The 25,712-nt window shown below is 38.5% G+C and overlaps 2 protein-coding genes across 5 annotated transcripts in view; both read right to left on the reverse strand.

The window, feature by feature from the left end:
• Positions 1–321: 321 nt before the first annotated feature.
• LOC134822289 (acyl-CoA-binding domain-containing protein 6-like) lies at positions 322–3,033 on the reverse strand. The gene is made up of 7 exons (XM_063833206.1): positions 2,952–3,033; positions 2,502–2,600; positions 2,266–2,350; positions 1,746–1,821; positions 1,348–1,528; positions 1,062–1,160; positions 322–811 (listed from the first exon to the last, which is right to left on the reverse strand). The coding sequence occupies exons 1-7, from the start codon at positions 3,031–3,033 to the stop codon at positions 714–716; spliced, it is 720 nt and encodes a 239-aa protein (XP_063689276.1). The 3' UTR covers positions 322–713.
• Positions 3,034–3,396: 363 nt separating this feature from the next.
• LOC134821801 (ral GTPase-activating protein subunit beta-like) overlaps positions 3,397–25,712 on the reverse strand; it is a 35,109-nt gene continuing 12,793 nt past the window's right edge. For 2 of the 4 annotated variants that reach the window (XM_063832583.1, XM_063832581.1), the window contains exons 13-25: positions 20,444–20,547; positions 19,922–20,000; positions 19,329–19,533; positions 19,065–19,159; positions 16,605–16,759; positions 15,930–16,138; positions 15,509–15,606; positions 12,579–12,715; positions 12,206–12,324; positions 8,587–8,689; positions 5,497–5,684; positions 5,164–5,344; positions 3,509–4,926 (exon numbers count right to left, since the gene is read on the reverse strand). In XM_063832583.1, the coding sequence (XP_063688653.1) occupies positions 4,189–4,926; positions 5,164–5,344; positions 5,497–5,684; positions 8,587–8,689; positions 12,206–12,324; positions 12,579–12,715; positions 15,509–15,606; positions 15,930–16,138; positions 16,605–16,759; positions 19,065–19,159; positions 19,329–19,533; positions 19,922–20,000; positions 20,444–20,547 (2,411 nt within the window). In that variant the 3' untranslated portion in view covers positions 3,509–4,188. Of the gene's footprint in view, positions 4,927–5,163; positions 5,345–5,496; positions 5,685–8,586; positions 8,690–12,205; positions 12,325–12,578; positions 12,716–15,508; positions 15,607–15,929; positions 16,139–16,604; positions 16,760–19,064; positions 19,160–19,328; positions 19,543–19,921; positions 20,001–20,443; positions 20,548–25,712 lie in introns of all 4 variants that reach the window. The other 2 variants (XM_063832582.1, XM_063832580.1) reach the window with 2 other exon arrangements.

Genomic DNA, 25,712 nt, shown 5'->3' on the forward strand with positions numbered 1-25,712 from the left:
GACTGTGTATATAATGTAGAATATTTAATAATCAATTTTCACAGGTTAAATTAATGTTAACTAAGCTAATTTGGTGTTATCAAGCGACTTGTTGCAGCTGGATCTGTTTAATTTATTTTCATGGCTTATTTCGAACAAGTAGTGAAACCACCAACGTTTCACTTTCACCCGCCAACGTTTTAATATAACGTTTTCAGTGTTTTTTTGATTGCCGGGGAGGGACTATTAATTTCAATTTCACTGTAATATTATGTACAAAATTTAGTGTTAAAAAGTTGATGTTTTACGTTTTGTAACATGGAGATGCAGGAATTGATCGAATCTCATAAAAATTGATTCAAAATTAGTTTCTATACATTTATTAAACGATCCTCTGAAAGTGGTCTATTGAAAATAAAAACGCTGTTATAAACGGCACCAAGATGAACTCAATCGAGGACACTATTCACAACAAATAAATATCAAGTATCAAAACTGTAGGACATCCCATACTCAAGACCAAACAACATGATGTCTACTGACTCCCTAAGTCTCATCCCTATTTCAGATTATTGCTCGAATCCTAATACAAACCGGACTAAAGTCCCCAAGAGTCAATAGGTTTAAATGTAGATAGGTCCGGACCTCAACATATCCTCAGACAAGAAACCAACCATTAGATCCAGCCCAAGCAGGGATAGTTGCCAAGTTATGTCCTGATTCTAATGACTATGTCACGTGACATGCTTTATGAGGAAGTCTCTTATTTGCTCTGACTCGCATACCTCGAGTGGCGAGCACCCATCCTCGTCTTTGACTGCTGGTGATGCTCCTGTAACGTAACCATGGTAACTTACCATAAGTCAAATTATTATCGCAACTTTTAAGGATATAAGCAATGTGAATGTCTAGTACAATTTATCGATCTTCACTAAAAATTTGCCAACAAATTATTACGTAATATGTAAATGACCCCTAAGTACACTACCGAAATTCATTTCATTGCAGAGTCGGCTCTACTTTTTATTTCGACAACAGACTGCCTAATGTAGTTTTAAAAAGCAAGAAAACATTCCACAAACCATGTTCTAGAAGCAGTTTCACTAAGGGAAGATATTCACACGTCACAGCATAGTGCAACGCCGTGCTCCCTTCACTGTCCCGCACATCTGCTACACACCCTGAAATTTGCGTTTTAAATATAGATATGTATATTGTATATTGTATTCTGGTCTACAATCTACTCGGTTACACACATGGTAACATACCACAACTTCAAGGTGAAGTTCGGACTAAATTACAGATAAAAATACAAAAGTTAGTCTGTTTCGTATTAATACAAATGCCACCAGAATAACATCTCAATACCTTGGCTTAGCAACCACTGGGTTAACTCCAGATGGTTTCTATCAACGGTCCAGTGTAGTAAAGACCGTCCCTCCTTATCAACTGTCTGTATTATATCCGGAGTAAGTAGCTCCTTGACTTTAGCAACATTTCCATGTCTGCAAGCATGCCATATATCTTTATCACTGTCAGCTTCGTCTGCCTGTGGGATACTATGTTATGTTTCTTGCGAGAACAACTTTAAAGAATCTGCTGTGTTATTTACTCCATTATTTGTTTCAAATGATGTTGGAAAATAACGATTGAAAGAGATTTAGCCAGCATTATTATGGAATATTAGTCCGCTGTCCGGTCTAGTTTTATGTTTGGCAAAGTGTAAAATTGTGTAAAATTGTGTAAGAACTTGTTGAAACACGAACCTTGGGATCGTACAAGGTGCTCATTTTAACTATACCCTCATCTTGTTCTTTATTATTAAGATCGTCTTCGTCCAAACTGTGAATAATGATTACTGGGGTGAGCTACATGATATTCATAGAGGAGTTACCAGATATTAAAGAGTCTGTACCTGGTAAAGACTACAAGACGTGCACTATCTGGATAATGGATAATCTAAATAATTAATTTCAATTAATTCAACGTTAACAATAAGCCGATTAAACTTTTTCACTGTGACGGTAAATTCCCACGGTGCGCACCAGTGCAGCGCGCGTAGCGCGGCCGGACTAATTATGCCTGTGGCGCTAAGAGTATAACAGAGAAGGCGATTGGCGACCGCGCCCAATGAAGGATGTTAGAATGGCACTATTTTCCAGAGGATGTGTTCGCGGCGAGAAATTGGGGCAAGAGATAGGGGCGTGCCAAACAAATTGAGAATACGTTGCCTCCTATTTTGTGGGCTGCTGCAAAGAGATAACACCTAATCAGCAAGACATTTACCTGTTGAAAAGATCAATGTACATCAGCATAGAGTCAGATTCAGAAAGGTCACCTAAACTATTCCAAGCGTCATACTTAGCTTGCCCTGAAATGATTAGTATGGTATTAATTATAAAGTTACAGTTTAATAGGTATTCTTTAAATCATCTGCAACAAGATGTAACAAGTCTGAGCTCCTTAGTTTTAATGAACATGATTTCAGAGCCTTTCTTTTCGCGAAACAACCAATCTCTAACCTTTAAAGTCAAAGTAGCCAGGTTTAGTGATGTTACATGATCCACATGTTGCTTGCTTGTACAGCCCATAAAGCTCTAACTGTGTCTCATTTGATAGACCTGGAAATGAGAGGGTTAGTATCAACATGGGAGTGACACGTGACACGTTAGTAGACACGTGACACGTTAGTAGACACGTGACACGTTAGTAGACACGTGACACGTTAGTAGACACGTGACACGATAGTAGACACGTGACACGTTAGTAGACACGTGACACGTTAGTAGACACGTGACACGTTAGTAGACACGTGACACGTTAGTAGACACGTGTGTATTGACTTTGAAAAGAGACAAATACAAACATTGTATATGAAATGGCACCAGTAAAATGATAGTAAATACTTTTTACGGTTCTTAATAATTAAGTACGAAGAAAGTAGACAAAACAAATTAAAATAGATTAGAAACCTTTTAATTCTCTCACTTTTTCAGTATACTCTTTGAAGTCTCTCTTTAACTCATCGTCGTAAACAATTTGATGTCGTATCATCCTTTAAAGTGTGTAAATTAAGACTCAAAATTTTAAATATTTTGTTTTGCAGATATCAAATGTGACAAATTTCAGATGTGAAAAATGTCAGATGTGACGAATGTGGCAAATGTCAGATGTGACAAATGTCAGATGTGACAAATGTCAGATGTGACAAATGTCAGATGTGTGAAATGTGACAAATGTCAGATGAGAATGTACTAAAGGTGACAATACGGTGTAAAGTAGAGACAAGTGTTCTTAGTTGTTATCGGCCCCTAAGAACACTGAAAACAGAACCGGTTTCTTTAATTTTCAGTTCTGTTCAACCTGACTCATCTCGAAGATTAGTTTAGAGTGACAACAGTATAATCATGATAATTACCGATGATGTTTCATAAAGTGCTTCTCATGATCAAGTTTCACTTTTAATATAGCACTGTCAGCAAATGTTATCATCATTATATAATAGTGCCATTAGTCAAACAAAACTTTTCAACAAATAATATAAAATAATAAATAAAAACAGATACAATCCATGGTTATTGGTTATTGTGTTATTATTATATTCCTAGTTTCAGTATTACGAAATTTAACGTATTTTATGTTTAGCTGCACCATCCCAATATCTGACTGTGTGCTATAAAACACACTAAATTATCATATTATTAGATAGTTTAGCTTCAATCAATCTCGTAAAAATCCCGCTAAAATCAATCAATCGATTTTTCAGCAAGTCAATTGTCTACTTAAGAATTCGAAATATTTCATAAAGAAATAAAAAGAATTATAAGAATGATAAGGATCAAGTTTAATATTATTTTGATCGTTTTTTAAATATCATTTGAAAAATATCAATCTCAAAAACAATTTGATAGCTTTGTATGAAATAACGATAGAATACAATATAATGATGATTGATGGGTATTGTGATATTGGTCACACAATGTTTGATTGAGTATAAGTGGTGAAGTGAAAAATTTTGGGAATTCCAGCCATGCGCTACAACAGAAGTGTAGGTGCCACAAAGACGAAAAGAAAGAAAATAAAGTTCAAACTTTCAAAGAAATAAATCTTACAACTAAATAAAATAAAATTGTAGGATCAAGTAAAAATCACTGAGTTTAGTCTCATAACGCTTCACATTCCGCACATTCCCCAATCTGTGTGCTAGTGTTAGTGTTCCTTACAAAAAGCATTATAATACCCATTCTCCGTGTCATTTGACCTGTGTTCGTGTATTATTCTATCAGTTATATGATTGAGTCTCCTAGACCGTGGACGGAGTCTGGGAGACTGCTCCAACAGACTGGAAGTACGAATAGCCAGACACGTCTCCCTGATCACAATCCCCAGAATCTCCTTACTCACCACCTTCTCCTTCTCGTCAACCAGCCCTACTGTGTTAAACTTATCGTTCTTGTTCAGACTTCTCACGCTCGTTTTAAACAGCCCACTTTGTAAGGGGTGTATGAAGATTACCACACAACGAGAATCCTTGTCACAGTCGAGACCCAGGGCAAGGTTGTTGATCAGGAAGCGTCGTGTGTCGTCAAAAGATTCAGCCCAAACCACAACAATCTTACTCAGAACTGATTTTTCTTTGCCACTATCCACAGGGACCTCCCAGAGAATATTCTCTAACAAATCCCGCTGATAATAAGACCGCGCACCAGATAACGGTACACTAGCCTCACTGAACTCCTGCTCAAACAGGGGCTGGGGCTCCAGATCAGGACTACACGGGCTATCCAGATCGCCCTGTGTAGGTATTAGGTTAGGAAGGAGGAAGATCATCTCGTTAAAGCTGTCTGAGTAGTAGGGGAAGGTAGGAGCAGGGGTGTCTATGTTCTTGTTGCTCCAGTTCTCAAATGGTTGCAGTCCCGTCCAGCCTTCAAATTTACTCACGTCGACCTGGTGATTATTAAAGTAATGTTACACCAGATGGTAACACGACCTGGTGATTATTAAAGTAATGTTACACCAGATGGTAACACGAAGGTTCCACAAGCTGATAAACATAGAGGTTAACAAACATAAGCTGAAAATAACAAATATTGATTTAAATCACAGAAAAACAGAAAAGAATGTGATTTATATGTAAAACATGTAAAATGTAAAATATAATAACAGAAACACGATGTCACATACCAACTTATCCCCCAATTCCACAACAAAGTCATGGTACGCCTTGTTGGCACTGAGGAGGTTAGTGTTTCGCAGAATCTCCTTTACACTGTTCTGTCCAGTCCTCATTAGTAGCACTACCACCGTGTGGCAGTCACGTGTAGGAATGTCGTCCAGTTCCTTTAGTCTCGCTTGTAGTGCTGGACTGAGGTTAGGTGCGGTTTATTTGAGGTTAAGTGGGGTTAGTTTGATGTTAATACGAGATTAAACTTTATGAGATTGTACACGTCTTGATCTAAGAAACTCTCAAACTCTGGCCTGTTAATTACATGTTGACCTGAAACAGGTCAAACTGACCTGTTTTTGAGGAGAACTACTGAAGGAGACTGATCAGAATCATCAAACATCTTGGGAGTGAGAATACCAGAGTGCGCGAGGAACAAGCGCGCACTGTCAATGTTAGACACACATTGCGGTATTTGTAAGTCCGGGGGAGGAGGCGGGTCTGAGAGGTCACGTGTTCGCTCACTTTCTCTTTTTATTTCCTGAGTTAGGGGTGTTAGTGTTGAACTGCATCTAGTGCAAGTGATCTTACTAGTTCTTATATCTATCAGCACAAATTCGTTAACCGATTTACCACTGCTAATTCATTACCTTAAATAGGGCTCCTTTCAGGTGAATTTAAGTGAAATAAATACCAATAATTTGTTAAAGCATGTTTAAAATCAAATACAAATAATAAATAACACTATTCTAATCGCTATCTCCTAAAAGAGAATCCCATGGTAAGAGGAGGACAAGGTCGAATAAGTATCCGAGAATGTAGAGTCATGCGGAGGGTAGGCACTTGAACTCTTCTCTTCTTGTTGGAATTAGATAAAAGATTCTCTAAAGGAGAGTTAGAATTAACCCAAATATCAGGGACACGAATGACTACTCCAGGATTTAAGAAACTAAACTTTCGACACTGAAAACATTCAGATTCTTGCCAAATATATTTCGATTGTAGTCATCTCCAGTGACATTGAACCTAAAAAATGTTAAAAGGTTAGTGAAACTCAAACCGTTACAAAATTAGGAATCCGAAAAAGGTAAAAAGATCATATTAAGGTTTATGGAATATAGGTAATCCAAAGGGATTGACAGTATTAAGGCCAAAAGGTCTAAGAGAATTAAGCAAATGTATGTAGTTATTTTCTTTTACTTCAAGTGTACTGGGACTGCAATTCTCTAAAATAAAAGTTCTAAAAGTTTCATTAAAGTCTGTATGTACTCCTAAACCGTGGTCAATCAAGTGAACTCCTAGGCTATACTCATCACTAGTAATATCAAATGCTCTACCATCAACGATTTCATAAAATTTGGACCTGTGTCCGTCCATCCTTTTATGCAAGCTATTAATAGTCCTACCCACATAGTTTTTCTTACAAATCGAACACTGTACAAGATAGATGATGTTATAGGTCTTGCAACAACCAGGGGCTGATTTGATCTTTTTGCCATTTGATGTGATGGCAAACTTATTCATGACCATTTTACAACACTTGCAGTTTCTTCTGTGACAGGGTTCAGTTTTACCATGTTTAGCACCTAAGGCAAGCTGTTTAGATGTAACGAGGCGAGATCTAAGCGTAGATCCCGTTTTCTTCACAAACTGAAACAGTTTATTTTTTCCTTTCGGTGCTGTGGTGGAGTTTGTGGCTTGCTGACTCTCACTTTCACTAAAACTACGAGTTCGTCTCAAGTGACCTTCGTATTTCTGGACAACATTCACCAAGTCATTGTCACTTCCATAACTAGAGATGACTCTGATTGGTATGGCTGATAGCGGGGATTGTTCAGATTCTCTAAAGTAAGATCTCCGATTACTTCATCCAGCTCAGCAAAGTTCTTGTTGTTCTCTGCGTATCTCCGGTGTTGTAATGTCTTGAAGTGAGCGTCCAGATCGCTGCAAGAAACTCTGCAGTTCTCACAGAATATCTTCCGTTGGGTTGGTATGAGGCGAGGTGGGGATTGAGTTGTGAGGGATCTGTTCTGAGCAGTAGGTTTGGAGTGGTCTCCAGGACTTATCTGTTTAGCCCAGGGTGATCCAGTACAGGGGTGGTCTGGGAAGCACGGAACTTCGGTTCTTGTCAGGAACTGAGGCTTGTAGATCTTCTCTTCATCCTGAATTACAAGAGCTGCTCTCTGGGTGATGACAGGAGTAAGGACAGGGGCAGGTTTAGGTTTGGGAGGGGAGGAGTTGTGTTTATTCACAATGTTGTAGTCTTCAAGCCACGTTATGACAGCCACAGAAGAGATCAGCTTGGCTCCGAGAGTATGGATCTTGGTGAGAAGTCTGGGACAAATTTTAGCCTTGTTGAACACCACAACATGAGTGACAGTAGAACAGAAGAAGGGACTCCAGGGTAGGGAGATTGTTGAAGTGTAGGTTGTAGTTTCCAAACATTTTTAAAGCAATTAACTGTAGATGTTTCACTTGATGATAGTTGAAACGTTGATATCCGGTAAGAATCATAGTCACGCTATATAGTTTCTCTCAGATATATAAGAGATGTAATGTCAGACCCCTTACTGAAAGGATCAAGAAAGCAAGATGGAAGATGCTTGGGCACGTTCTCAGAAGCGGTGATGACACTCCCGCCTTCTTATCTTTCAGATTTGCATGTTTAGGATGTTTTGACTATAAAGGAAGGAGGGGCAGACCTCGTTCAAATTTATTTGATTTATTATTAAAAGACATTATGACAAAACAAATTATTGTGATTGTAAATAAAAGATTTAGTTTAAGTAATTTCAACGATTTAGTGTACAAAGCTCATGATAGACGTCTTTGGAGAGTTGGAGAAGTTATGGGTGAGTCGAGACTACTCGGCCACTCGATTTTATGATTTAATTTCTATTATCTTGTGTTTGCTGTAAATAGTTGATTAATAATTGCAAGTTAATGACGAAAGAAGAAAAACAGACAGAGAAACTAGAATAATTAAGACCTGGATGAGCTGTTACTCACGTACTCTATTGTATCACAAAACAGAATTCAGAAACAAAAACAAACACAGAAACAGAATTCAGAAACAAAAACAAACACAGAAACAGAAACAGAAACAGAAACAGAAACAGAAACAGAAACAGAAACAGAAACAGAAACAGAAACGGAAACAGAAACAGAAACATAAACAGGAACAGAAAGAAGACTTCAAAAGACCGGAGTGAGCTTTTCCTCCCATATAAAAGAGAAAGAGAAAGAGAAAGAGAAAGAGAAAGAGAAAGAGAAAGAGAAAGAGAAAGAGAAAGAGAAAGAGAAAGAGAAAGAGAGAGAGAGAGAGAGAAAGAGAAAGAGAAAGAAAACTACAAACTCTCTGAGTGAGCTGTTCCTCTCGTACAAACTCTCTGGTATCACAAAATAGAAACAGAAACAGAAACAGAAACTAGAATAATAAAGACCTGGGTGAGCTGTTCCTCCCGTACAAACTCCCTGGTATCACAAAACTCTCCCTTTTGCGGACAAGCTGTCTCTTTAAGTCTCTCCTGGACGTCTTCAAATGTACTGCGGAGGAAATTGTCAGGAGACCAGTTTATTTGTGTCGCTTCTCTAGACAGATATTTGGAAATGTGAATATGTGATGTTAGCTGACGACGTGTACGTGATGAAGCTAGCTGGTAATATGATTTAAAAAGAGATATGGGATATGGTGCCAAAGTTGGTAATACGTTTAACGATAATATCTATTTTGGCCAGACCATGACATCATTGAATGTTAGAATGGCGAAAACCAGTCGGACGTCGGTTGCTGTTTCATAAATCTGCCTTTTCAATGGCACATTGTTACCTTTCTCTTACGTATGCCTTTATAAGTTTTAAAAATATATCGAACTAATATTGCGGGGTCAATAGGATAACAGTTGTCAGATAGTTTGTGATATTTGAGGTTATTGTGATTTAGGTTTTTTAATGGGGATTTATTTTATGTCAATATTTCACTACTTCTGAGTCTTAAATCCGCAGTTTTTTATTTGACATTTCCGCTTTTAGTACTTATTTTAACTCTTTAATGGAGTTTGCATTAGATTTGATTAGATTTTGCTAATTAACTCTCGTGGCTTCTCCAGAAAAAAAGTCCGGGTAACGCCATTTCACTCAATAAACAAATCTCTCCGTTACCAATAAGCAGTGCCTTAATAGCTAAATATAACTTTATGAATATGCACAACCTACAATGCAGGTATTATCATGTAGGTCACCTACATAATACATACAATAACTAAATTACCGTCATCTTTTCCTGATTCAAGTCCGGAAGTGTCTTATAAATAACTCGGTAATTGGCAATCAGTTGTCCCGAACTTCTGTTGAGTGTTGATGGTACTAAACACTTTTATGTTGCTTTTGATAAAATGTGCATATTTTTGTGGATTTTCTTCTTTTTTTCACATTTCTTAGTCTTATTCTATGTGCAAACGTTTTATACTTTGTAAAGGTATGATAAACCTAATAATAAATACTGGACCTAAATGGAGAAATGGAAATCATTAACGATATTATCGCTAAATTTGCTGATTTTTGGAAAGATAATTGTTTTATTTTACTAATGATCATTGAAGATGTCGAGTCGAATTCTCATCATTGGAGACAGTGAAGTCGAATCTGCGTTAAAAACGTACGGTTTTGCCACAATCTTAAATGATCGATTCAACGGAGAAGCTGATGTTATTCTAAGGTTTGATTGCACACTGAGATTGTCCCAACTTAACTTCAAAATGATTAAGATTCTAGCAGTTTTGGTTGAAGTAGTCCTTAGGTTAGGTTTGGATTATTTATACTCAGAAGTAAGCCAATCAAACATTTCCTCTACCAAAATCTCTGCCCAGGAAGTTCCCTGGCTACACAACAGAGTGGATAAAACTACTTATGAGTAGTGTGGCCAGGAACTTGGGCTCTACTCCTGACTACGTTATCATCCTGTGTGGTAGAGGCGATTGCTTGCGGAGTAAGCAAGATAAGAGACCTGTCACATGTCCTGATCAGGTAACTTGGCTTGGATTCACTGGTTTAGCTAGTTTTAATTGTGGTCGTTTTATTTCTCCATCTCTTTTAGGTCTTGAAGGTTTTCTCAGCTCCTTGTTCTTGAATGTGATATCTAGAAGGTAAAATTAACAATATTGAAATACAAAGATATGGTCAATTAATAATATAGTGACTGTTATAACTTTATAATGATTTGCCAGTTCCGAAAGAACCTCTACTCGTTGGTCGACAAGATAACAAATGAAGTAGACATGAACTCGGAGCGTTTCCTATTGCTCTCTCCTTTACCCATACATACTATGAGATTTGAGGGGGATGCTGGAAACAATTTTGACGGTATTATATTATAACCTACGTCAGATTCAGGATGTTTCATATTTAGAATTTTCAATCTGATTCATTTGATTGAAAGAGTTCTTAGCGAGCAGTTAAGTTAACTTGGGAAGCTACGACTTTTATAACAGTATCAAAACTACACAATCGCTTACACCATAATTGTCAGGTCTATCAATAGATAAGAGCGCTATAAAAAAGTATACTGAAAAGACTAAAGAGGTGGCTCAAAGGGTGGGAGGACAGTTTGTGGACTCTGCAGCTCTGTTAAATAAAGCTCTTGATGCTAACGTTGGTAGAGATGGCATGACTCTATCCAGGGATGGTGAGTTAGCTTAGAGATAAGTAGAGGATAATAATAGGGTCAGTTAAAATACTAAAATACTAAAACACAACCCACCACACCCCAAACCCACCACACCCACCCCTCCCTCTCCCCCTCCCCCCCCCCCCTCCCTCTCCCCCCTCCCTCTCCTCCCTATACCCCCCTCCCTCTCCCCCCCACCCACCCCCCTTCCCTCTCTCTCCCCTCCCCCCCCCCTCCCTCTCCCCCCCTCCCTCTCCCCTCCCCGGCCCCTCCCCCACCCTCTCCCCTCCCCGGCCCCATTGAACAGGGATATTCTAAATATTTGCAACCTCTCAAACCTCACAGGTCACCTCAACTTGGCTGAAAAGCTGATAGAGCTGATTGAGTTGACAGAATCTCCGTTCCCTTCTTACGATAAAGTGAGTCATCAAATATATAAAGACTTGATAAACCTAATTTTTGCTGTTATAAACGTATCCTCACATTGGATCATTTTATGCTGGTAGTCAAAAATGTTCTGACAATCTTTAAGTACACGTATTTTAATACCAATAAGGATAGGCAGAATACAACCTAATTCAAAACTTACGTCACAGCTCGTTATTAAATCTCCTAATCCTCCCAAAGATTGGAAATGACTACGAGAAAGAGTTAGGAGACATAAGCAAGACTTTCTCTCTAGTCCAGGCTGAGAATATCGTAGCTTTCACCCACTGCACAACAGTTGATCAGTATTCTGCGTATATGAGCAAGACTCAACGAGGCAAAGTGTGAAGTGTGAACTACGTGGTAGTATCCGAGATGCTCGACCAGTAAGGGTAGACATTATGGTACACATGTTTTAAGACATTGGGTAAGGGTAAGGGTGGGGTTAGGGTCCCTAAAGTTTACCCTAACCGTAACCGGTAACCTTAACCCTAAAGTTTTCTACCCTTAGTCTTCGTGCTTCTTGGAAACTGCCCGAAGACATTTTTAAAAACACGTGTTAAACCCGATAAGAGGAAGTTTTCATGAGAAGTATGATTTCTTGAATCTTGGTAGACCGATATTCTTTATTGTTTTTGGTGTTAGTCTGAAGCAATTTTATTTTTACCATACATAATATAATATAATTAGATTTTAAAACATTTCTGACCGTGAAAATCAGATGAATTTTACTGCAACGTTTATGTAATATCTTTAAACGTGGTGTTAGGGGGTTACCAGGGTGACGTGATGATACTAGATGATGCTACCTGGTGACGTGATGTTACCTGGTGACGTGATGTTACCTGGTGACGTGATGTTACCTGGTGACGTGATGTTACCTGGTGACGTGATGTTACCTGGTGACGTGATGTTACCTGGTGACGTGATGTTACCTGGTGACGTGATGTTACCTGGTGACGTGATGTTACCTAGTATCTTCCTTCAAGTGCACGTAGTTCCTATGCAGGATATCCGGCCAGCCAATAGTACACTCCCTAACTTCAGGCTGGTTTCTGCTAGTGTTCTCTGGAACCTTCGGACGGCACACCTAAAAACATGTCTCCTGCCAATCATATTGGTACACTAATAACTACACGTCATATATAATCGAACTTATTGTCTCACAAATAGCTAGATTTCATTTTCTTAGTAATAGTTGCCATTTTCATTGAGAGATAACCAATCCCAAGCAATTGCATCACGTGCTCGTTCTCGTTTAAACGCTCAGATTCAGAATTTCAAAGTTAAGAAGTGCATAATTTTAGCAACATAAGTTCAAGTGACGACAATTACGTGACTTACCTTTTGTCGAGGAGAGGATTTGTCAGTGAGAGGGTCTTTCTCATACTTTAACCAGTGGACTGACAGACTAACATCAGGATCTCTCAACACGATGTAGAGGACCGGGGTTTTATTGGAGGTGTCCGTACCTAGCTCAGCTGTAATGGATTATAATTACACATTATGATGTGACGTCACACCACGTGACATGACGTCATGCTACCTCAGGATCTCTCAACACGATGTAGAGGACCGGGGTTTTATTGGAGGTGTCCGTACCTAGCTCAGCTGTAATGGGTTATAATTACACATTATGATGTGACGTCACACCACGTGACATGACGTCACGTTACATCAGTATCTCTTAACACGATGTAGAGGACCGGGGTTTTATTTGAAATGTCCGTACCTAGCTCAGCTGTAATGGATTATAATTACACATGATGATGTGACGTCACACCACGTGACATGACGTCATGCTACCTCAGGATCTCTCAACACGATGTAGAGGACCGGGGTTTTATTGGAGGTGTCCGTACCTAGCTCAGCTGTAATGGGTTATAATTACACATTATGATGTGACGTCACACCACGTGACATGACGTCACGCTACATCAGTATCTCTTAACACGATGTAGAGGACCGGGGTTTTATTGGAGGTGTCCGTACCTAGCTCAGCTGTAAGTGTAATGGATTATAATTACACATTATGATGTGACGTCACACCACGTGACATGACGTCACGCTACATCAGTATCTCTTAACACGATGTAGAGGACCGGGGTTTTATTTGAAATGGCCGTACCTAGCTCAGCTGTAATGGATTATAATTACACATTATGATGTGACGTCACACCACGTGACATGACGTCACGTTACATCAGTATCTCTTAACACGATGTAGAGGACCGGGGTTTTATTTGAAATGGCCGTACCTAGCTCAGCTGTAATGGATTATAATTACACATGATGATGTGACGTCACACCATGTGACATGACGTCACGCTACATCAGTATCTCTTAACACGATGTAGAGGACCGGGGTTTTATTGGAGGTGTCCGTACCTAGCTCAGCTGTAAGTGTAATGGATTATAATTACACATTATGATGTGACGTCACACCACGTGACATGACGTCACGCTACATCAGTATCTCTTAACACGATGTAGAGGACCGGGGTTTTATTTGAGGTGTCCGTACCTAGCTCAGCTGTAATGGATTATAATTACACATGATGATGTGACGTCACACCACGTGACATGACGTCACGCTACATCAGTATCTCTTAACACGATGTAGAGGAGCGGGGTTTTATTTGAGGTGTCCGTACCTAGCTCAGCTGTAATGGATTATTATTACACATTATGATGTGACGTCACACCACGTGATATGACGTCACGCTACATCAGTATCTTTTAACACGATGTAGAGGACCGGGGTTTTATTTGAGGTGTCCCTACCTAGCTCAGCTGGAATGGGTTGTAAACACTAAATAGTCGTGAGATAATGCTGTTTATTAGGAATGAACTATTTAAGGAAAATAATAAAACATAACAATATGTATATAACGACACCACAGACGTCACACCACGTGACATGACGTCACACCACGTGCCCAGCTCAAGATTTATGCGAGATTGCGAGCCAGACTCATCGCACAAAATTTGTAAATAAATGAGGAAACAGAAAAAGTTTAACTTAAAAGTTGAGGGAATTAGGAACTTAACATGTATTTTATACTCTTAACGTGTATTTTATCACTTGTTTATAGCGTGAAAACTTCGACGTAACGCGCGCGAGATTTTTGCCAGATTTTTGCGAGTTTCGTTTAAATCTCATAGCTAGGCTCACGATATCGTGAGATTCTCCGCGAGATTTCGGCACCCTCTTTCAGCACTACATATTCGGTCGCGCGCTTGCATTTTCATCGCTTTTCATCGCTATTCAATGTACTGTCTAAGTCTTAAAGGATACTAGTTGTTATAAGATCAAGATTCACAGTGGTTAGTACTATAGTTACCATGGTTACCATTAAAGGAGGTCTAAATCTCAAGGTACTATTCCTGGCTACAGTCTACTCTATCTTTCTCAGAATATACTTGATACTGCCATAGGCATAGTGAATATTTCTTCATTAAAAGTTTGAGAAAGGGTCTCTTCAACTGGAGAACTGACTTATTAATCCTAGCAGGTAATTAACTCTGGATCCTCATCACATTGATTCCATTCTAAATTCTAGCCATAAACAAAACAAACATCACCAGATAACTCCGTTTACAATAATTTGACATGTTCCAGTGTGAACGAGGCCTTCCCCGGACAAATCCTTAAATGCCAGTCTTCTCTAGATGAAGTACGAACAGTATAATCTATCGGATAACGTATATTACAAGGTGCTCTGATGATAATTTTAGTAAAATAATTAATAATTGCCAGAAGAGTGACCGCTGACGAGACTCGAACCCGAGTCTACTGCTTGACGAGCGCGCCGTAAACCGTCGTGCTACGTAAGGCTTACCAAAATAACAATATGTAACATAATAAAATTCATAAAAATACGCACGTAAATTTTTCGTTATTTATGGATCCAATAACAGTGACATACTTACAATTCTGAGAAATAAACATCGAGCGACATAAAGCGACATACTTACAATTTCGCTTACAAAGGGACTCGCGAAATCTTTTTAAATAGAAAATAATTTGTGGAGCAAGAAATCTTGCAGGCTGGGGGGGGGGGGGGTGTTGACTGGGGAGTAAATTTCGCCACTGCACGTGACACGTGAAAATCGCACTTTTAGTGTCAAAATCCAATCTCATCGCACTTTTTTTAGAATCTTGATAGGGGACCACGTGACATGACATCACACCACGTGACATGACGTCACACCACGTGACATGACGTCACACCACGTGACATGACGTCCCACTACATCTAACATCTGTAAACCTGCAAGTCCAGGAGGAGGGTTGATGAGACAGAGAATTGTGTCACTCTCAATAACCAAATACTGTAATCTCGCCTCGTGTCCGGGGTACAGCTTGGACCTGAGCACAGGAGGAGTTAGATATGACGTGACGTCACACCACGTGACATGACGTCACACCACGTGACATGACATCTCGCCTCGTGTCCGCGGTACAGTTTGGACCTGAGCAGAGTTAGATAGAATGAAAACATTAAACAAATTGTATTTATTAATTATATTATATAGAAATATAAACAATCATTCAATCGTTCGAAATTAAGAAATTTTGATTTATTTGAAACGAACTAAACGTACTACGTAGTAATAGCATCCTCACGATAATTTTAATTGGTACCACTGTGATTATAAGATGCCAGTTTAAATAACGTTTTAAATGTCTACCAATGCTCCAAAAGTTGCCGTTCTGACAAATGGTGCTGCTGGTTTAGCTGATCTCTGAGCGGGTTGTGATTATGAAGTTGTTTTAAGAGGAACTGTGCTTTATCTCCCACTCGCTTAGATATGGGTAGTTTCTTCTTGTCTTCTTTCAGTACTTTCTCGTGGGAGACGTGGTTGTAAGAGCATCTACTTGATATACCGGACTCTATTACCTGGAGTAAGGAGTATTTTAGCAAGTAACAACCAATAGAGTTAAAATTGGACCTGGCCTGGGACAACCCAAGCAACCCATAGATTTGTATCTAGTTTCATCGATACGAATAGATACCGTCAATAAACGAAAAATTTATAAATCTCAGAACTAAAAACCACAATCAGAATAAAATGAACCTGAAGACACTTGAGGAGACTAACCTGGAGACACTTGAGGAGACTAACCTGGAGACACTTGAGGAGACTAACTTGGAGACACTTGAGGAGACTAACTTGGAGACACTTGAGGAGACTAACTTGGAGACACTTGAGGAGACTAACCTGGAGACACTTGAGGAGACTAACCTGGAGACACTTGAGGAGACTAACCTGGAGACACTTGAGGAGACTAACCTGGAGACACTTGAGGAGACTAACCTGGAGACACTTAAGGAGACTAACCTGTAGACACTTGAGGAGACTAACCTGGAGACACTTGAGGAGACTAGGACCGTCAGTGAAGAGCTCAGTGTAGTTGAGACACCAGACAGTGAGACAGTTGTAAGCAGCTGCTAACATTGTGTGTAACTCCTCTCTGTGCAATGTACTCGGCTTGTTAGTCAGGCACTCTATATACTTACCTGGTTAACCATTTGTTAATTTAACTTTAAGTGTTATCAGTAGTTTCCAATCGTATTGAATATTACAAGAAAAACTTTCCTGAAACATTTGAAATAAAAGAAAACACACTGGAAAAAGATGATGTTAAAAGAAGTCTTAAATTGCTGAAAAGTAAATACATTATTTGTAGTATCGACAAAGCTTCTGGTAATTTTTCATTTATTTGTAAAAAGTTTTATGTAAAAACTCTTGTCAATGAAATGGGTTTTGATCCTAATACTCTAGAATGTATAGGTAATGATACATATAAACCCTGTAGCGAAGACGAGACTCATTATGTCAATAAAATATCTGAGAGTCTAAAGGAGAGATTTAATGTACAAGTTGAAGATAAAAACTTGCGACTAGCACGCATCTTCTGGAACCCTAAGCTTCATAAGAACCCTTACAAGGCGAGGTTCATTGCAGGTGCCCGTTTTTGCGTTACGAAACAACTTAACGTCCAAGTTAACTGTTGTCTGAAACTTTTGAGGAAATACTTCAAGAAATACTGCGAGGCAATCTACAACAACAGCGGTATAAACATGTTTTGGAGCATAGATTCCTCAAGTGAATTCCTTGAAGCTATCAAAAATAGCGATGTTTATAATATACAAGTATATGATTTTACTACTCTTTATACCAGATTAGACTTGATTGAAGTAGAGAATATGATTAATGAAGTTGTTGATTTAATATTTTCAGACCGTAATAGATATATTTGTATTTCTAAAAGAGACAGTAATACATGTTTCTTTTCCAATAAAACCTATGATTCTCATGCCTGCTTTAGTCAAGATGACCTAAAAGAGGCTGTTAAATTTATTATTTATAACACTTATGTCGTCTTCGGTGGGATTGTATTCATACAAACCAAGGGTATTCCTATGGGTGGAAATTCAAGTTCCCCTATAGCTGATCTCACTGTTGGCAAAAAGGAATTTAATTATATGAAACGTTTACTTCAGGAAAAGAAAATGGGATTAGCAAAGATATTATCCAATAATAAACGATATGTTGACGATTTATCTATTATTAACTACCTTTACTTTCATAAATTGATTAAAGATATTTATCCTAATTCATTGGAGATGGAGCGAGCTGGTTCCAATAATAAAATCATTAACTACCTTGATTTAAATATTAATATTTCCACAGAAGGACTAGAAATATCAGTGTATAACAAAACTGATGATTTTAATTTTCATGTTGTATCCCTTACATTTCCTCACAGTAACATCCCAACCGAGGTTGGCTACAACGCTTTTTCAAGTCAAGTTCTTAGATATGGCAATGTTTGCACTAGATTGGATATCTTTACCTCCCATCTTCACAAAATATTCAAAATTCTAATTGATAGAGGATATAGCCGTGATAGACTGATTAAAGGCATTAAACGTTGTCTGAGGAAATACGATAACGTTTTCAGGAAGTTCGGTATTCTAGATGACCGTAACATTATTAAAGAACTCCCCTGATATCTTTTGATTTATTGAAACACGGGTACTAACTCTGCTAAACTGAACAAATTCTGAAACTTAGGTGAATAAGTGTACAACGTGCTAAACCGAAGTTCAGACTGACCAGTGAAAATGGGCGAGCGTACCAAGTGTCATTTTAATTAGAAGTTTTAGTCAGTGATTTATTATTGAAGCTTGTAATTACAATATCTAATGCTCCTATGAATACTTTAATTAATTGTTTGTCCCGTTATTCTTTTTCCTTCCTCTTTTCCTTGTCATCCCCTTTAGTTTTAAGATTCTTGCTATAAATGGCTACAGCTAACACTATTAATGCTAAGTACCAAACAACAAGTGGGAGGTGGATCGTTGGTACCATTAAATCGATTTAACACCGCAATTCCAGTCGCAAGCCTGGGACCACTACTAGCATAGTCACAACATCTACAAAGCTGCCATATAGCCTGACTGACAATTTTCTCGACTGACTGACAATGTTTCTTCTTTTTTCCCCATTTAGAATACAAAGATTAGTACATTTTAGCTTATGATTAATATTATATTTTTACCTATAGTTTACCTAGATTATTTTACTTTACTTTTACTTCACAGAGCTAAGTGCAGTGAGTGAAACTTATAGTTAATATAAAGTCCGAGATATCAGTTTTAACTTTTTGGCTTTAATCTTGGGATTCATGCAATAAATTTTATTACTTTTGGCTTTAGGATATTTTTTTACTGGATGTTCATTTTTATAGGTTACACTGAACAAATAGAAATAGAAAGTTAAATAATATAACTGTGACCGAATTGATTAAGTACTAACATAGGTTGCTGATGATAAGTTGATAGCCACTCTGTATCCTCATATTGTACGGGAAGGTATTTGCCAGTCCACAGAGAATTCCAAATGGAACATACCTAAAACGGACTCAGTTCAATTTTAAAGCTTACCTAAATAAATTACCTTAGATAAGATATGAAAATTAGGAAGATACAAATGACTATTTAGCATTGTTTACGAATAAAAAGCAATCAGGTCATTCCCTTTCAACAAAAAAACAATGTTATGAGATAGCTAAGAAATTACCAAAACTTGATGTCCTGTTCGCTAGTTTTATCCAATATCTCACAAATCAACTCAATCATCTTCATCCAGACCCTCTGAAGGTTATCATTGAGATCCTCCACTATACTATGGTTACTGTTGGCTTTGTTCTCTAGAGTGCATTCCACGTCATCAGCTTCCCTGCTGTACTTGGTGACGGGTGAGGTCTGGTTCGAGTACTCTTCTTCTGAGTAACCTGGGAGAGTAACCTGGTAACCTGGTAATTGGTAAAGGGTGTAACCTGGTAACCTGGTAATTGGTAAAGGGTGTAAGTTGTAACCTGGTAACCTGGTAAAGGGTGTAACCTGGTAACCTGGTAATTGGTAAAGGGTGTAAGTTGTAACCTGGTAACCTGGTAACCTGGTAACCTGGTAACCTGGTAACCTGGTAACCTGGTAATTGGTAAAGGGTGTAAGTTGTAACCTGGTAACCTGGTAATTGGTAAAGGGTGTAAGTTGTAACCTGGTAACCTGGTAACCTGGTAATTGGTAAAGGGTGTAAGTTGTAACCTGGTAACCTGCTAACCTGCTAACCTGGTAACCTGGTAACCTGGTAATTAGTAAATATATACTAACCAGGGTAGTGGTGCCTCTTGTCAAGTAGTAGGATGTAAAGCCCTTTCATTATCTGTGATTTGTTTACCAGATCATCTTCCTGAAATAGTGTTTTACAGTCACGTGATACTGTCTTGTAGAACAGTAGTGATGTTCAAGTGGAAACAATTAAGTCATTAATAATTAATGACTCGTTGTGCGTTTAAAGCTAATAATTATAAATAATTATTTGTAAAGCGCTAATCATACTATACATCGATTTCTAACTCCAAACCTAAAAAACTGGAGCACAATGGATTTTAAAACTGTATTAAAGTATTAAAAATATAATTATTGAAAAATATAATTTTAAAACTGTATTAAAGTATTAAAAATATAATTATTTTAAAATATAATTTTAAAACTGTATTAAAGTATTAAAAACATAATTATTGAATCGGTCAGAACAAGTATTATAAAATAAACAACGCTTCAAAATAAAAAACATTCAACTAAAGATTGAGATATTATAATATTCATTAATGAAATACTTAGAGTTGTTACCTGAATAGAGTTCTCCAAAGCCACAATCATAATCTCCACACATTTAGACCATAACTCTCCCATTGTCTTTAGTTGTGCTGATGCGCTGTAGAGCTTACTGTCCCCTGAAAGGGTGTAAGTTGTAACCTGGTAACCTGGTAACCTGGTTACCTGGTAACATGGTAACCTGGTAACCTGGTAACCTGGTAACATGGTAACATGGTAACATGGTAACATGGTAACCTGGTAACCTGGTAACCTGGTAACATGGTAACATGGTAACCTGGTAACCTGGTAACCTGGTAACATGGTAACCTGGTTTCCTGGTAACCTGGTAACCTGGTAACCTGGTAACCTGGTAACCTGGTAACCTGGTAACCTGGTAACCTGGTAATTGTGCTGATGCACTGTATAGCTTACTGTCCCCTGAAGAAGTTAACATTAATCCTACAACCATTGTTCTGATTAAATATTGCAGCGTTCAATCTAATATAAAGCAATTTAGTAAGGGGAAAAGTGGCATTCCGTTGGATTTGAGTGTTCACAAGGATTTCTCAACGGAATATGGTAGTTAGGACCCCTACGAACATAATTAGACTTGTTGCCAATTTTGTATCTCAACGGAAACACCACTTTTACCACTTTTTACCACCTTTGTACCACCTGTCTGGTTTGCCAAATATCTTTAGTTGTGAACGTCGTAAAAGGTTGCAAATTAACCTAGAATGTTTATCTTATCAAGGAGTAAAACTTTTGTGTGAAAAATTTTTACATTGGACAATCAGCTAATTGGATAATTACCAATTAGTTAATCACCAAAAAAAGTGAAAATTTTTTATTGGCTCAAAATGATTGAAATCGTTTGAAACACGGAGAAATGTAGTTTTTAGAAAAACTTCAAAAATTTTTCACTTTTTTTCGAGACTTGGAAAAAAGTTTGAAAATTTGAAAATATTTTTTTCCGCCAAAAGTGATCGAATTGCATGAAACGTGGATAAAAATGCTTTGCAGAAAAACTTCGAAGATTTTTAGATTTGGGAATACTAAAATCATCAATATTTGAAGTTGGAGTTCAGTAAATCTCGACATATTTTAGTAATTAGGAATAGCTTAGCGGAAAGGGCTGAACCTGAAAAAGGTTAACCACACAATATTAGAGTTTCATAACTAATTACAATACAGCTTTATCAAATTCCACATAAAGAAACAGCACAAAAGGACCATTTAAGATCGAACCGATTTTACCTGCTGTACTATCATTTTATTGATTTCAATGATCAAAACCTCTGTACCGTCAATCTTGCCAATCTATACCGGGTATCTGAATGTACCGGACCTCTTATTTACCTCTATAATTAGACCCAGTTGTGCAAGAAATGCGATTTCTCACAGAGGGGTTTCTTTTAACTGTGCACTTTTTGTCACTCTCGCAACTCGCAAGAGGCCCGGTATTATAGGGGGGTATAGGAAGCGAGTGTAAATATACCTTCCATCATCCACTGTGGCTTTTTTGTATTGTGAATGCGCATGCCGCTTCGTTTGCTATGCCAGATACCTCGAATAACCCCCATATGTAATTGCCAGGGTCGGGATAGAGCTGGAGATAGCATTGAAAAGTTGCTAGAAATAGCTAGATTTAGAGTAAACTGGTGGTAGCTGGGTGGTGCTAGCATGGATGTAGCAGAACGTAGCTACAACGAAGCGGCATGCGCATTCACAATACAAAAAAGCCACAGTGGATGATGGAAGGTATATTTACACTCGCTTCCTATACCCCCCTATAATACCGGGCCTCTTGCGAGTTGCGAGAGTGACAAAAAGTGCACAGTTAAAAGAAACCCCTCTGTGAGAAATCGCATTTCTTGCACAACTGGGTCTAATTATAGAGGTAAATAAGAGGTCCGGTACATTCAGATACCCGGTATAGATTGGCAAGATTGACGGTACAGAGGTTTTGATCATTGAAATCAATAAAATGATAGTACAGCAGGTAAAATCGGTTCGATCTTAAATGGTCCTTTTGTGCTGTTTCTTTATGTGGAATTTGATAAAGATGTATTGTAATTAGTTATGAAACTCTAATATTGTGTGGTTAACCTTTTTCAGGTTCAGCCCTTTCCGCTAAGCTATTCCTAATTACTAAAATATGTCGAGATTTACTGAACTCCAACTTCAAATATTGATGATTTTAGTATTCCCAAATCTAAAAATCTTCGAAGTTTTTCTGCAAAGCATTTTTATCCACGTTTCATGCAATTCGATCACTTTTGGCGGAAAAAAATATTTTCAAATTTTCAAACTTTTTTCCAAGTCTCGAAAAAAATTTTTTAAGTGAAAAATTTTTGAAGTTTTTCTAAAAACTACATTTCTCCGTGTTTCAAACGATTTCAATCATTTTGAGCCAATAAAAAATTTTCACTTTTTTTGGTGATTAACTAATTGGTAATTATCCAATTAGCTGATTGTCCAATGTAAAAATTTTTCACACAAAAGTTTTACTCCTTGATAAGATAAACATTCTAGGTTAATTTGCAACCTTTTACGACGTTCACAACTAAAGATATTTGGCAAACCAGACAGGTGGTACAAAGGTGGTAAAAAGTGGTAAAAGTGGTGTTTCCGTTGAGATACAAAATTGGCAACAAGTCTAATTATGTTCGTAGGGGTCTTAACTACCATATTCCGTTGAGATATCCTTGTGAACATTCAAATCCAACGGAACCCTTAAATCGACCACTTTTCCCCTTACTAATTGGTCAGGTCAGTGCTGAATATCCTATCATAGGACATTTTCAGATTTCAGCTTTCCGCGACCCAAATTTCACTGTTTTGACAAATTATTTCTTGAATGACCATCTTACAAGGTCACTGAAGATGACAGAAGACACAATTGAGGTACTCAAAGTTCTATTCCCAAAGAATGCTTTGATAAACGGAAAATCATCAGAATATAAAAAGAGATTTTGGAAGATTTTTGAAGAGGAGCTTTTCTGCCGTCCCCTTGACGAAAATTTCGCGGTTTTGACTGAAATGTTTACCAGTGACCAATCAGTGAGTACAGTGAGAGTGACACAAGTCAAGGTACTAGAGGCAGTATATCCGGAGGGGGAATAATCCCGCAAAAAGAGTGTGATTAAAACGTAGTTAAACGGTTCCTGATTTGTCCAGGTGTCAGGATAAGTGATTACCAGTTCAGCTCTTTATAGGACTGATATCATGTATCGAACAAATTATAGTTAACCTACTGATATCACGAGAAGTAGTTGATCTGTAACACGTGATTGGGTTGAATGGACACTGTCCTAAGAAGTGTTAGCTCGCACCTACCGCAGATGTTCTACTTTTATTGAAGTTTTGATGCCATGATAATTGTTGTGCTCTGTCGAGTCTTATCTTGATGTTGTGGGCGTGTTGCTGTTTGTCATTTTCGTAATTTAGTCCTTATTTGATAAGGATACTACTACAAGTGCTACATTTAATAAGAATACCACTACAAGTGCTAATACGCTGGGCCAAAGCCGTATGTTATTATACTTAATTATCAGATTGTTCTATTTTATTCGCAAGGCACCATCAATGCTCGACCGGGACAGCTTTTTTGGCCGGTATCGGGATTGGCACTGGCAAAAAGCGCCGAAGGACCGGCATTTTTGGGTTTTTTAAATAAGTTGTGTAAAAAAATCTTGTTAACAGCATGTTAAATAACAGGAACCAGATCTTCAATGAAATTGATCAGATGTTACAAAAATTGATCTTTGTTAGTTTTTACCCTGATCTCAAAAAATGAACAATAGTTCTGTTTCTCGCAGAATGGGGGGGGGGGGGTCCAACCCGATCATTTCCGATCATTCCGATCCCGATTTTGGCCTCATCAACCCTCATATCGGAAAAATCGGGAAAATTTAAATCTTCCCTCTGAGGTTTCTAGGCGATATAGGTAGCTATTTCTGTACTTAAATATGACAAGAAATCGATTGGTGGTGGTCCCAGAACCCCAAAATGGTATCTTGTTCCAAACAAGAATCGTTTCGTCCGAAAAACAACACAATGTCGTATCAACTCTTGTTTGACAGAAACATCCACCCCGGTCCACAATTGAAAGAGGTACGGTTGGTAATAACAATCGTAACAAATAGCGAACGCTTTAGTAACTTTTGATTTAAATTGTCTCCACAATTTGTAACAGGCTATCTGCAGAAATGGGTAGCACGGTTAATGACTATGGTCCTTTCTCAAACTTCCAATCCTCAGTTAGATACAAAGAATAGTCTACACAATTTTCAATAACATTAAAAGGGATGAAAATCACTTTATTTATCAAAATCTTTATTTATCATGTAACAACTTTTCCATAGTACTGGAGAGTAAAACTCTGTTAAACAAAAAAATTCTCGGGCACATTTTGAGTCAGTAACAGTAACATGTCAATATGTTACAGACTCAAATGCGTTTAAAAACATTTTAGTAACAATAAATTGTGTAAACTGATGAGGAGGAGGAGGAGGACTGAGGAGAAGGAGGACTGAGGAGGACAGAGGAAGAAGACTGAGGAGGACCAGGACGAGCACTAGGAGGATGAGGACGAGGACTAGGAGGATGAGGACGAGGACTAAGGACGATGAGGACGAGGACTAAGGACGAGGAGGAGGACGACTGAGGAGGAGGACTGATTAGGAGGAGGACTGATTAGGAGGAGAAGGAAGAGAAGAAGGAGGAGGAGGATGAGGAAGAGAAATGAGGAGGAGGAGGAAAAGGAGGAAGACTGAGGAGAAAGAGGAGGACCGAGGAGGAATGAGGAGGAGGAGGACTGAAGAGGAGAGGGAGGACTGAGGAAGAGGAGCAGGATTGGTGTGGAGGAAGACGAGAAGGAGGAGAAGGAGGAGGACGAGAGCGAGGACGAGGAGGAAGACTGAGGAGGAGGACTGTTAAAAAGGAGAAGGACGAGGACTGAGGAGGAGGACTGAGGACGAGGAGAAGGAGGACTGGGGGAGGACTAAGGACGAGGAGGACTGAGGAGGAGGACTGAGGATGAGGAGGAGGACTGAGGATGAGGAGGAGGAGAAGGAGGACTAGGGAGGACTGAGGAAGAGGAGGACTTAGGGAGGACTGAGGAGGAGGAGGACTGAGGAGGATGATGAGGAGGAGGACTGAGGATGAGGATGAGGAGAAGGAGGACTGGGGGAGGACTGATGAGGAGGAGGACTGGGGGAGGACTGAGGAGCAGGAGGATGACTTAGGAGTAGGAGGAAAAGGATGAGAGGGAGGAGGAGGACTGAGGAGGAGGAGGAGG

The sequence above is a fragment of the Bolinopsis microptera genome, chromosome 10 (genome assembly GCF_026151205.1).
Source record: "Bolinopsis microptera isolate Bmic1 chromosome 10, MBARI_Bmic_1.0, whole genome shotgun sequence".
Taxonomy (NCBI): domain Eukaryota; kingdom Metazoa; phylum Ctenophora; class Tentaculata; order Lobata; family Bolinopsidae; genus Bolinopsis; species Bolinopsis microptera.

Coding starts and splice junctions, on each gene's coding strand:
- LOC134822289 (XM_063833206.1), bottom strand. CDS start 3,033: ATGATACGACATCAAATTGTTTACGACGATGAGTTAAAGAGAGACTTC. Junction 2,351..2,501: donor TGGCTACTTTGACTTTAAAG/GTTAGAGATTGG, acceptor TAATCATTTCAG/GGCAAGCTAAGTATGACGCT. Junction 812..1,061: donor GAAACTGCTTCTAGAACATG/GTTTGTGGAATG, acceptor GTTACGTTACAG/GAGCATCACCAGCAGTCAAA.